This window comes from Somniosus microcephalus, chromosome 16, assembly GCF_052327205.1.
Source record: "Somniosus microcephalus isolate GS21.2 chromosome 16, FLI_Smic_1.0, whole genome shotgun sequence".
NCBI classification, from domain to species: Eukaryota; Metazoa; Chordata; class Chondrichthyes; order Squaliformes; family Somniosidae; genus Somniosus; species Somniosus microcephalus.
Genome location: NC_141002.1, coordinates 54,773,715 through 54,787,911, shown reverse-complemented (window position 1 = coordinate 54,787,911; position 14,197 = coordinate 54,773,715). Strand labels below are relative to the sequence as shown.

General features: G+C 45.5%; 1 protein-coding gene across 1 annotated transcript in view; it reads right to left on the bottom strand.

The window, feature by feature from the left end:
• The window catches only part of LOC147106186 (chromatin remodeling regulator CECR2-like), a 128,002-nt gene extending 114,143 nt beyond the window's left edge, over positions 1-13,859 (bottom strand). Inside the window, exons 1-2 of the mRNA XM_086009793.1 lie at positions 13,662-13,859; positions 2,003-2,097 (exon numbers count right to left, since the gene is read on the bottom strand). Of these exons, the coding sequence (XP_085865919.1) occupies positions 2,003-2,097; positions 13,662-13,859 (293 nt within the window). The remainder of the gene's footprint in view (positions 1-2,002; positions 2,098-13,661) is intronic.
• Positions 13,860-14,197: the final 338 nt, after the last annotated feature.

Below are 14,197 nucleotides of genomic sequence, written 5' to 3'. Positions count from 1 at the left end.
CAGGGCAGGTTGAGAAAGCGGTTCAAAAAGCTTACGGGATCCTGAGCTTCATAAATAGAGGCATAGAGTACAAAAGCAAGGAAGTTATGATGAACCTTTATGAAACACTGGTTCGGCCTCAACTGGAGTAGTGTGTCCAATTCTGGGCACCGCACTTTAGGAAGGATGTGAAGGCCTTAGAGAGGATGCAGAAAAAATTTACGAGAATGATTCCAGGGATGAGGGACTTCAGTTACATGGATAGACTGGAGAAGCTGGTGTTGTTCTCCTTAGAGCAGAGAAGGTTGAGAGGAGATTTGATAGAGGTGTTCAAAATCATGAGGGGTCTAGACAGAGTAGATAGAGAGAAACTGTTCCCATTGGCGGAAGGGTTGAGAACCAGAGGAAACCGATTTAAGGTGATTGGCAAAAGAACCAAAGGCAACATGAAGAAAAACTTTTTTTTAACGCAACTACTGGTTATGATCTGGAATTCACTGCCTGAAAGGGTGGCAGAGGCAGATTCAATCATGGCTTTCAAAAGGGAATTGGATAAGTACCTGAAGGAAAAAAAATTGCAGGGCTACGGGGAAAGGGCGGGGGAGTGGGACTAGCTGAAGTGCTCTTGCAGAGAGCCGACACTGGCTCGACAGGCCGAATGGCCTTCTTCCGTGCTGTAACCATTCTATGATTCTAGGTCTGCAAGTTGCTCAAATATGTCAATTTAGATAGATTCGTAAAATTTCAAAAAGATTGACATAAAGGAAGTGAAAAAAATGCTAATCTAGCTTACAAATGGGCATGAAATCAGAAAGGCACACTACAGCTATCTACAGTGATTTGGTTCTTTTACTTGCAGTTGGGTTTGAGTCCTCGTGGTAAGTATGCATTGCAGAGACTGTGGGAGGTATTATTTTAAGGTTTAAAAAAATATATATCCATTTAAAAAGTGTTTAAGTTTACTGAAATAATTAAGACAAGCTGTACATAAGAACATAAGAAATAGGAGCAGGAGTAGGCCATTCGGCCCCTCGAGCCTGCTCCACCATTCAGTAAGATCATGGTTGATCTTTAACCTCAATTCCACTTTCCCGCCCGATCCCCACACCACTTGATTTCCCTTAGCACCCAAAAATCTCTCAGTCTCTGTCTTGAATATACTCAATGACTGAGCATCCACAGCTGCATGATTATGAAACCTGGTCAGATGGAGCAGCTAATGATAGTCAAAATTATTTTGTGAAACGTTGGTACCATACCCTGCTTTAGGCCTACAACCATTATATAAAATCAATACGACAAGCAGAACCACTGATCAGTACTGAAGAAGCTGAATTTCACTTTATTATATAGAATTCCAGGAGTTCTGGTAATGTATTGTAGAATTAATTTTATGATTGTTATTTTTCCTTTACATGAGCTAAACTGAACTGTTCAAGAAACCTAGCAAAAAATCCTCATCTTTTGGAGAAAGAAAAAAAGACTTGCATTCATATAGCACCTTTCACAGCCACCGGATGTCTCAAAGCGCTTTACAGCCAATGAAGTATTTTTGAAGTGAAGTGGAGTCACTTTTGTAATGTGGGAAACATGGCAGCCAATTTGCGCACAGCAAGGTCCCACAAACAGCAACATGATAATCGCCAGGTAATCTGTTTTTGTTATGTTTGTTGAGAGATAAGTATTGGCCAGGACACCGGGGATAACTCCCCTGCTCTTCTTCAAAATAGTGCCATGGGATCTTTTACGTCCACCTGAGAGAGTAGACGGGGCCTCGGCTTAACGTCTCATCTGAAAGACGGCACCTCCGACAGTGCAGCACTGCACTGGAGTGTCAGCCTAGCTTTATGTGGGACATGAACCCACAACCTTCTGACTCAGAGGCGAGTGTGCTACCAACTGAGCCACAGTGCCAAATTTCACTTAATGTTTCTTGTCCCAGCATTGCAGAAAAGTAACAATAGAACACTCCGGCTACAGCCGTTCTCGCAAACAGGAAACAAAAGATGTGACTTGTACATACGTGATGTCTCTGCGCTGATAGCAGCCTTGAAGTAAACAAGCAATCAGGTCATCAAGAAAGTCAATATCATTTATCAGGAGAGCCTCTTCTAGTTCCTGGTAAAGTGGAATAAAAAAGTAGCATGAATTTCAAGCATGGTAAACTGTACAAATTGATTAAACAGTCAGAGATTGAGCCTCCCGAAACCTTATCAACTTTGCTAAACAAATCAGCAGACAGATTTCAGAATTGATATCACACCATGTGCTAATATAATTTTTAGATTCTACTTGTGTAAAACTTCCATTAACAGAATATGCAACACAAAACAACAGACATGAGCAATACTGACAAAAGTGGTTGAACGGGTTGGTTGTGGAAAACATGCAAAAGGCTCCAAGAGTAGACAGGCCATAACTGGCAACTGAAAAGAGCAAATTGTTAGTGCTATTCATTTCAAAATTATAAAACAGATTTAACTCTACAAGAATATTGGTTTGTGGTTTTCATGGAAAAGTGGATGGAACTCTGGAAAATTATTCACCAAAACATTGATAAAAAATTCCAGAGTCCCTTGTAATTTGACCTATCGAGTCACCATAAACCAGTGCGCTTGGCTATACTGTTTAGACAACATTTTGACTCCGCTCCAAATTCTCTCCCTGACCTCTCTTTTCCTCTCCTTAATTTGGTAAATTATGCTGGGATATGTCTCCTTCAATGGTAACAGTCCTCAAGTGTATCACCAAAGTGGCCCTTCCTAGTATGTGATCCATGACAGCAAATGATGGCAGGGTATCTGGTCCTGGGAACAATGGCAGCTGAAGCCGAGGGTGCCTTTACCCAACATGGGTGAGCATGCACGTCCAGGTGATGTTACTGATTAGTGAGGGACAGTATCAGAGCAGATCTGGCAGCTCAAAACTGGGAATCCACGAGGTGCTGTGGGCCATCAGCAGCAGAATTGTATTCCACCACAATCTGTAACCTCATGGCCTGGCATATCCGTCACTCTACCACTACCATCAAGCCAGGGGACCAACCCTGGTTCAGAAGAGCTTGCCAGGAGCAGCATCAGGCGTACCTAATAATGAGGTGCCAACCTGGGGCAGCTGCAACACAGGACTACATGCATGCTAAACAGCGTGCTATAGACAGAGCTAAGCAATCCCACAACCAACTGATCAGATCAAAAAACTCTGCAGTCCTGCCACATCCAGTCGTGAATGGTGGTGGACCATTAAACAACTGATGGGAGGAGGAGGCTCCATGAATATCCCCATCCTCAATGATGGCAGAACCCAGTAAGTGAGTGCAAAAGACAAGGCTGTAGCATTTGCAACCATCCTCAGCCACAAGTGCCAAGCAGATGATCCGTATCGGCCTATTCCCGAGGTCCCCACCATCAGAGAAGCCAGTCTTCAGCCCATTCAGCCCATTCGATTCGCTCCACGTGATAGCAAGAAACGGCTGAGCGCACTCGATTGCAGCAAAGGCTGTGGGCCCCCACAACAACCCGGCTGTCGTGCCGAAGGCTTGTGCTCCAGAACGAGCCGTGCCTCTAGCCAAACTGTTCCAGTACAGCTATAACACTGGCATCTATCCGACAATGTGGAAAACTGCCCAGGTATGTCCCATCCACAAAAAGGACAAATCCAATCCGGCGAATTACCGCCCCATCAGTCTACTCTCAATCATCAGCAAAGTGATGGGAGGCGTCATCGACAGTGCTATCAAGCGGCACTTACTCACCAATAACCTGCACACCGATGCTCAGTTTGGGTTCCACCAGGACCACTTGGCTCCCGACCTCATCATAGCCTTGGTCCAAACATTGACAAAGCAGCTAAATTCCAGAGGTGAGGTGTGAGTGACTGCCCTTGACATCAAGGCAGCATTTGACCGAGTGCGGCATCAAGGAGCCAGAGTAAAATTAAAATCAATGAGAATCAGGGGGAAAACTCTCCACTGGCTGGAGTCATACCTAGCACAAAGGAAGACGGTTGTGGCGGTTGGAGGCCAATCATCTCAGCCCCAGGACATCGCTGCAGGAGTTCCTCAGGGCAGTGTCCTAGGCCCAACCAACTTCGGCTGCTTCATCAATGACCTTCCTGCTATAATGTCAGAAGTGGGGATGGTCGCTGATGATTGCAGTGTTCAGTTCCATTCGCAACGCCTCAGATAATGATAGCAAAATACTGCGGATGCTGGAAATTCGAAAGAACAGAACATGCTGGAAAAACTCAGCAGGCCAGGCAACATCCGTGGAGAGAGAAACAGAGTTAACGTTTCAGGTCGAAGACCCTTCGTCAGAATGGAGAAAAAAAGCAGGAAATGAAACGGATGAAAAAGCAAGTTTGGGGCCTGGAAATGGGGGAGGGGATGAAAGAACAAAAGGGAAGGTCTGAGAGAGGTGACGAGAGAGATTAAGAGATATTCAAGGCGAGACGAGATGGTAATAGGACAGGTAAAGAGACAAAGGCTGGCTCTAGATGAAGTGTGAAATACGCGGGCAGAAAGAAAGACAGCTGCCATGTGGGAGAGAGAAAAAAAAGGAAAAGGCACAAACCAAAAGTGTGGATAAAAAATGTAAAAATGATAGGGGCCGAGGTTATGATCTGAAAATGTTGAACTCTATGTTGAGTCCAGAAGGCTGTAAAGTGCCTAATCGAAAGATGAGGTGCTGTTCCTCGAGCTTACGCTGAGCTTCCGTGGAACAATGCAGGAGGCCGAGGACAGCGAGGTCTGAGTGGGAACGGAGCGGTGAATTGAAATGACAGGCGACCGGAAGCTCAATTAGATTAGTCAAACATGATCTGCCTTTTACAAATCTGTGTTGGCTCTCCTTAATTAGCTTAATTGCCCATTAATCTTTTCCTTGATTATTGTTTCTAAAACTTTACCCACCGCTGATGTTAAACTGACCGGCCTGTAGATACTAGGATTGTCCTTGCACCCTTTCTTGAACAATAGTGTCACATTTGCCACTTTCCAATCCTCAGGCACTTCCCCCACATCTAGGGAAGATTGGAAAATTATGGCACGCCCTTCCGCTATCTCCTCCCTCAATTCCCTTAGCAACCTGGGATGCAAGCCATCTGGACCAGGCAACTTGTCCACTCTAAGCATACCCAGCCTTTCGAGCACATCCTGTCTATCAATTTTCACCCCTTCCATTGCTTCTACCTTTTCCACTTCTACCAATATTTTGTCAGCATCCACCTCCTTAGTAAACATCGATACAAAGTACTCTGAGTATTCTAGCCTTGCCCTGTGCCTCTAAGCATATATCACCTTCTTTGTCTCTAATAGGCCCCACCCCACCTCTTACTACCCGCTTACTGTTTTTGGGTTCCCTTTTATGTTAACCGCCATTCTACTCTCATATTCTCTCTTTGCCAATCTTATTTTCATCTTCACTTCCCCTCTCAACTTACTGTATTTGGTCTGGTTCTCCCTTGAAACAAAAAAAAGAGGGCGTATGATGCATGTCATCATCTTCTCTATCTCCCTCGTCATCCAAGGTGCCCTTGCTTTGGTTCCTTTACCCTTCCCTCTTGTTGGAATGTACCTAGCCTGTACTTGGAACATCTCCTCCTTAAAGATCACCCATTGTTCCGTTACAGTTTTTCCTGTCAGTCTTTGGTTCCATTTTACCCTGGCTAGATCCTTTCGCATCCCATTGAAGATAGCCCTATTCCAGTTTAGAAGTTTCACTCTAGATTGTTCTTTGCTCCTCTCCATTGCTGATCTAAATCTCATGATACGATGACACTTGGTCGACCTGGCCCACCTCATTCCCCAGCATCAGATTCAGCAATGCCTCCTTCCTAGTTGGGCCAAGAACATACTGGTCAAGGAAATTCTCCTGAACTCATTTCAGAAATTCCTCCCCCTCCTTTCCTTTTACCCTAGCATTATCCCAATCGATACTTGGATAATTAAAGTCCCCCAATATCACCACTCTATAGCTCTTGCATATTTCTGCAGATTTGCTCCTCTACCTCCCCCTCACTATTTGGAGGCCTATAGAATACTCCCAATAGCGTGATCATACCCTTTTTGGTCCTCAACTCTAACCAAATGGATTCTGTCCTTGTTCCCTCAAGAACATCCTCCCTTTCAGACACTGCAATGCCTTCCTTAATCAACACTGCCACCCCACCTCCCTTTTTTCCTTCCCTATCTTTTCTGAACACCTTGTACCCTTGAATATTAAGTCCCCAGTCCTCACCGCATTTAAGCCACGTTTCCGTTATTGCCACAACATCATATTGCCATGCGGCTAATTGTGCTTGTAGCTCACCAACCTTATTGACCACACTGTGTGTTTACGTACATGCATTCTAAACCCATTTTTGAATTTTTCGTAGTCTTTCTTATTCTGCTCCTATCTAATATGGTACTACTTCCACCTCAAGTACTACTTTCTTCTCTAGTAATATCCAACACACTCACTCTTCTAGGCACCTTATTCCTCTTTTCTACTCCTATATGCTGGTGCCCCCTCCTCCTGGTGTCTCACCTCCTGACTCCCCAAAGCCTTTCCACCATCTACAAGGCACAAGTCAGGAGTGTGATGGAATACTCTCCACTTGCCTGGATGAGTGCAGCTCCAACAACACTCGAAGCTCGACACCATTCAGGATAAAGCAGCCCGCTTGATTGGCACCACCTTAAACAATTACTCCCTCCACCACCAGTGCACCGTGACTACAGTGTGTACCATCTAAAAGATGCAATGCAGCAACTCGCCAAGGCTTCTTCAGCAGCACCTCCCAAACCCATGAACTCTACCACCTAGAAGGACAAGGGCAGCAGGCGCATGGGAACACCATCACCTCCAAGTTCCCCTCCAAGTCACACACCATCCTGACTTGGAAATATATCGTCGATCCTTCATAGTCGATGGGTCAAAATCCTGCAAATCCCTCACTAACAGCACTATGGGAGTACCTTCAGCACACAGACTGCAGCGGTTCAAGAAGGTGGCGTACCACCACATTCTCAAGGGCAATTAGGGATGGGCAATAAATGGTGGCCTTGCCCGCAATGCCCACATCCCATGAACGAATAAAAAGCAAAAGTCTAATTATGCTTCCCCATCACCACTTCAGATGATCAAATTGGGACCTTCCTGTATGACAACAACATTTGCTCACTGAGGGTTACATATGCTAATGAAACTTGCATTTATACAGTGCCTTTTATGACCCCAGGACATTGGAAAGCTATTCACAGCCAATTACGTACTTCTTGCAGTGTAGTCCCTGTTGTAATGTAGAGAAGTGCAGCAGCAAATTAGCACACAGCAATGTCCCACAAAGAATAAGATAAATGAGCAGATAATCAGTTTTGGTAATGTTGGTTGAGGGATAAATATTAGCCAAGACAGCAGAAGAACTCTGGCTGAGATGATATATAGGGCCTCGGTCGAATGATTCATCCAAAAGATGGCACCTCCGGCAGGGAGTGAAGTCTCAGCCTAGATTATGTGCTCTGAAGTGGTGCTAGAACCCATAACTTTGTCTCAAGAGGCGAGAGGGCTACTACTGTACTAAACCACAGATTACATTTTTGAAAAAAAGGTTTGCCAAACAAGTTTTCACAAATAGTGTCCTTTTAAAGCATTCAGCCAAAATCATGAATGAGATTTGGATTTAAATTGTCCTATCCAAATAGTAAAGTAAGGTGGTGATAAACAGTACCATATATTGCAGAACAGATGGTTCAAAAATGTACCTCCTGAGTGACACTCAGGACAACTGGATTTCATAAACAGTACTGCCTAGAGTATCCACAGTTATCTTTCATCTGATGCCATCCTTCTAGCCTTTCCTGGTTCCAGCAGGGCTTTAAGTATCCTTGCATGGCATGTGTACAATTTGATACAAGACCACCACATAAAAGACAACTAAAATCTGCTTTTATTAAAACATTCAAATCCATCAAAATCTAACCAGAAATATCACTACTATCTACCGCTCCAAAACAATCTAGATTATCCATGGTTGACTGTTTAAAGGGCCAATATGTCAGCAGGAACAGATTGATATTCTCTAAACTGATGTCAGCCAGAAAAGTATTCATTAAGACAGTACATTTAAGACACAATCATTGGGATGTATTTTAGAAAGTGTTTATAGAAACAATTTGCTAACGCAGTTGGCCGCAGCCCCTTCAACTGAGCTGGAGTGAGAAGATACCTATTGCATTTGACACCATATTGTACATTACCTGTACCTGGGAAATGGAGGTCAGCGTAGTAGTGGTCTGGAATGTACTGCTAAAGCCTGCTGTGCCTTGGCCAGGCTTCTGCCAATGGGACACTGAAACCACGGACTGGGAGCTTTAAGTGTGGTTCAGGATCAATGTCTAGCCAAGATTGTCCCTTGTCTTTAGGGTTGAGCTTGAATTTGGGAAGGGTGCTGGGAAGTGTGTCAGGGCTCCATTCAGTTCAACATAGCAGAGATCAGGAACTCAGGGGTGTGAAGAATTGCAGGTGTAAGCCCACATCCCAGCATTCTGGGCGCTTCAAATGTGACACCAATGCATATATCTTCATTTAAATGTTCTATATTCCAGTGTCAAGGAGATTTCTCCCCCCACCCCCACCCAAAAAATGACTCAAGACTGAAACATTAGCAAAGTTCAATAAAAGCTCCCCCACAAAAGAAAAGCTTGAATTTATTAAATAACACTTTTTACAGCCTCTGACTGCCCCAAAATGCTTCACCCACAATGGCAGCCAATTTGCATACAGCAAGGTCCCACAGACAGCAAAAAGATAAACGACTAGTTAATCTATGTTTGGAGGCGTCAATGGAGGGATAAATTTGGCCAGGACACACTGAGAACACCCGTTCAATAGTGGCACAGGATTTTTTTTTTTTTTTTTACATCCACCTTAAACCTCTTATCTGAAAGATGGCACTTCAAATATTGCTGCACTTCCTCAGTACTACACTGAAGTGTCAACCTAGATTATGTTTTTTTAAATTCATTTTTTTGGGATGTGGGCGTCGCTGACAAGGCCAGCATTTATTACCCATCTCGAATTGCCCTCGAAAGGTGGTGGTGAGCTGCCTTCTTGAACCGCTGCAGCCTGTAGTGAAGGTACTCCCACAGTGCTGTTAGGGAAGGAGTTCCAGGATTTTGACCCAGCAACGATGAAGGATCGGCGATATATTTCTAAGTCAGGATGGTGTGTGACTTGGAGGGGAACTTGGAGCTGGTGGTGTTCCCATGCGCCTGCTGCCCTTGTCCTTCTGCTTCCTAAGGTGGTGGTAGAGGTCGCGGGTTTAGGAGGTGCTGCCAAAGAAGCCTTGGCGAGTTGCTGCAGTGCATCTTGTAGAGGGTACACACTGCAGCCACAGTACGTCGGTGGTGGAGGGAGTGAATGTTTAAGGTGGTGGATGGGGCACCAATCAAGCAGGCGGCTTTGTCCTGGATGGTGTTGAGCTTCTTGAGTGTTGTTGGAGCTGCACTCATCCAGGCAAGTGGAGAGTATTCCATCACACTCCTTACTTGTGCCTTGTAGATGTTGGAAAGGCTTTGGGGAGTCAGGAGGGGAGACACTCGTCGCAGAATACCTAGCTTCTGACCTGCTCTTGTTGCCACAGTATTTATGTGGCTGGTCCAGTTAAGTTTCTTGTCAATGGTGACCCCCAGGATGTTGATAGTGGGTGATTCGGTGATGGTAATGCCGTTGAATGTCATGGGGAGGTGGTTAGACCCTCGCTTGTTGGAGATAGTCATTGCCTGACACTTCTGTGGCGCGAATGTTACCTGCCACTTATCAGCCCAAGCCTGAACGTCATCCAGGTCTTGTTGCATGCAGGCGTGGACTGCTTCATTAATCCGAGGAGTTGTGAATGGCGCTGAACACTGGGCAGTCATCAGCGAACATCCCCATTTCTGACCTTATGTTGTAGGGAAGGTCATTGATGAAGCAGCTGAAGATGGTTGGGCCTAGGACACTGCCCTGAGGAACTCCTGCAGCGATGCCCTGGGGCTGTGATGATTGACCTTCAACCACCACAACCATCTTCCTTTGTGCTTGGTATGACTCCAGCCAGTGGAGCGTTTTCCCCCCCGATTCCCATTGACTTCAGTTTTACTAGGGCTCCTTCATGCCAGACTCAGTCAAATACTGCCTTGATGTCAAGGGCAGTCACTCTCACCTCTGCAATTCAGCTCCTTTGTCCATGTTTGGACCAAGGCTATAACGAGGTCGGGAGCCGAGTGGTCTTGGCAGAACCCAAACTGAGCATCGGTGAGCAGGTTATTGGTGAGTAAGTGCCACTTGATAGCACTGTTGATGACACCTTCCATCACTTTGCTAATAACTGAGAGTAGACTGATGGGGCGGTAATTGGCCGGATTGGATTTGTCCTGCTTTTTGCAGACAGGACATACCTGGGCAGTTTTCCACATTGTCGGATAGAGGCCAGTGTTGTAGCTGTACTGGAACAGCTTGGCTAGAGACACAAGTCGATAGAATTCTTCTTCTTAGGCAGTCCCTCGGAACCGAAGCTGACTTGCTTCCACATTAAAAATGAGTTCTCAGGTGACTGATGAGTCCAATACGGGACCTACAGTCTCTGTCACAGGTGGGGCAGAAGGTTGTTGAAGGGGCGGGTGGGTGGGATGCTTGGGTTGACTTGCACTTGGATTCCGCTTGCCGGCGAAGAGACTCGAGGTGTTTGGCGCCTTCCTGGATGCTTCTCCTCCACTTTGTGCGGTCTTGGGCCAGGGATTCCCAGGTGTTGGTGGGGATGTTGCACTTTTTCCAAGGAGGTTTTGAGGGTGTCCTTGAAGCGTTTCCTCTGCCCACCTGGGGCTCTCTTGCCGCATCGGAGCTCCGAGTAGAGCGCTTGCTTTGGGAGTCTCGTATCAGGCATGCAGACGATGTGGCCCGTCCATCGGAGTCGATCGAGCGTGGTCAAAGCTTCGATGCTGGGGATGTTGGCCTGAGCAAGAACACTGACGTTGGTGCGCCTATCCTGCTAATGGATTTGCAGGATCTAGCGGAGGCAGCGTTGGTGGTACTTCTCCAGTGCTTGGAGATGCCTGCTGTACATGGTCCATGTCTCTGCGGCATACAGGAGGGCGGGTATTACTACTGCGCTGTAGACCATGAGCTTAGTGCCGGGTTTGAGGTCCTGGTCTTCAAACACTCTCTTCTGCAGGTGACCGAAGGCTGCACTGGCACACGGAAGGCGGTGTTGGACTTGGTCATCGATGTCTGTCCTTGTTGACAGTAGGCTCCTGAGGTATGGAAAGTGGTCCACGTTGTCCAAGGCCTTGTCTTGGATTTTGATAATCGGGAGGCTTGCTTGACTCACAAATTTCTGAGGCAAGAATGGTACTACTGTGCCAAATTGACACAAAAATCAAAATTAAAGTTAGCACAGAGACGGATGATGTTGAAAATAAGGAGCCAATTGAGAAAAAAAAGTAATGCATTTTATTAAACCACAAAATATTTCTCCCTGACCCTCCCTTGGTCAGTGTTCATAGGTTATTGTAAGCATACATTTTCTGCTGGTGCCAAATATCTATCCCGGTGCAAATTGACATCTCATTTTGTTTCTTAGTTACTTGTAACTTTGGTTCAAATCTTTTGATGGTGATATTAGGTCAAAAGTTGGCATTTCGAATTCACTGAATATTATAAATCTAAAATTGAAGGAAAGAAAAATCTCCATAATGTTATATTTTTAAATTAGTAATTGACAACTTGGTGTTCAAATGCAGAACATTTACAAGCAAGTACATGGGTCCAAAACCCCATGGCAATCCTGCTCACTCTCCACTTTACATGTAAAAATCATCCATACTTTGGAAGAGTTATACAAATAAGTATTTTATACTGATAAATCAAAATTGACAGCTCCTTACTAAGTTGATAAATTAAAGCTTGCCTAGATCGACAGATCTTCAACATGAATTCCGTCCCGCCCCGCCACCTTTTTCGTCTATTAGCATGACATGATGCAGGTGGAAACTTTGAATTGAAGGCAGATGGCACATAAATTTGACCCTCAAAGATGCCAAGTGCAAATGTTTGGGAAAAATACTTCTAGAGTGCTCAGGGAAGGGGGCGGTTGTATGTGAAATTCAGTTTATTAATGGCTAATAATAATTAGACATACAAGTGTGAGTCCAGTATATGGGATCAAACCATTTTCAATTCTGAAAGTCTGCAAGTTACAGGAAACTTTGTGATATCCGGCACCGACCTGTTGCCGTCCCATCAAAACTGCCAGACAAACCAGCGGTAATGTTAAAACATACGGAGCTTTTGAGCTCTGTATCTAGCAACAAACCCTGCTGCTTAGCAACAGCTTCTAAACAGTCGGCCGTAGCTTGCAAGCATCTCTGTAGCTAAACAACAGCTTTAGCTAGACCTTTCAGAGCCTGACTGGTGAAAAAAAAAGCAACGAAAAGAAAAAAAAACTTACTGAACCGACTCCTGAATTTTGCCGGTAGATCGAGCATTCCGGACAGTTAACCTCCGGATAAACCAAAGTTTCCTGTATTTCCAACTGAGATGTGTTCTTACCGTTATTAAATGTGCCCATCATCTCCTCATAAATGGCTAAGATTGGTAACTTGGAATCATGAACTTCCAGCAGAAGTCACTAGATAGTGATCAGCCACAGAAACCCTGGTTGATTTTTTTTTTTTAAATCTTGGCTCTCTACAGCCCTCCACGAGTTTCTCACGGAGATATCCTTCCTCAATCGCTGCACTGATCCTCATCTTCAGTGATTTTAATCTCCAGCTCAACTCGCCTTGCCCTCTCTCCTACGATTCACTGCCACCCTGTCCTTTCCCAACTTCTCCTTTCATATAAATTCTCCTACCTATATTCATGCCTACCCCTCGATCTTGCCATCTCACGTGCCCCCTCTACTCCCATTTTCGCAATCACAGAGAAGCCTATCTCTGATCACTTCCTTGCACCCCTCACCATTCACAAGCCCCTACCCCCATCCATTACCATTTCCACTGCACCAACCCCTGGAAAAACCTCTCCCCCCAAGTCACTTACAACTGCACTTTCAAACTCCAAACTAAACTTTGGCCCTCCATTTGACAATACTTCTGCAGTTGTCTATCTGCTAAATCACCCCCTCACCTCAGCATTTTATGCCCTTGGCCCCAGCAAAATGCTTACTCTCTTCCACCTGGTTGTTCCCCCGATATGACCCCCATCTTCATTCCCTCAAGTTCAAGGGGCGCAGACTTGAACATATCTTGGGCGCAGCTGGCTTAGCCATCCATTGCCACATCTGACTGGATCATATCAAGCACTATCAGACTTGCTCTTCTCTGCCAAATCTCACTGCGCCAGGATCATCCTGGAAAGCATAGATAATCCCCGGCTTCTTCTGTCCACTACAAACGATCTCCTTAAACCCCTCTTCCCTGCCTCCTCTGCCCTCACCTTTGACAAGTGCACCAAGCTCACTGACTTCTGTCGACAAGATCACAATCATCAGTTCATCTGCCTCCGTGACATTCCCCCCTTCCCCTTGCTCACCAAGCCAAACATTCCCCAAGGCCTTTGCCCCGAGCATGTTTCTCTCTGGATTCTCTCCAATTTCCCCTCATGACTTCTCCGAGCTTATCCTGTCCACGAGACCCACCATCTGCACTCTTGACCCCATACCAATAAAGTGCTAACCACCCAACTTCCCATTCTAGCCCTCATGTCAGCTGACATTATAAATGGTTCCCTCTCCTTCAAAATCACTGTCATCAGCCTCTCAAAAGACCAACCTTCAATGCTTCTGTCCTTGCAAATTATCACCACATCTCCAACCTCCCTTTTCTTCAACACGTTATCACCTTCCAAATCCATGCCCATCTTTCCCACAACTCTTTGAATATCTGCAATCCGGTGTCCGCCCCAGCCGCAGTACTGAAACAAAAATTAGATCATCTGCGACTGTGACCATGGCCCACTATCCCTCCTCATTCTTCTCGACCTCTCTGCAACCTTTGACACAGTTAAATAAACCATCCTCCTCTAAATGCCTCTCCTCCATTGTCCAGCTCCAGTGGGATTGTCCTCACTTGGTTCCACTCATACCTATCCAATTATAGCCAGAGAATATCCTGCAATGGCTTCTCTTCCCACCCCTGCACTGTTACCTCTGGAGTCCCCCAAGGACCTACTTCCAGTTCCCTCCTATTCCTCATCTA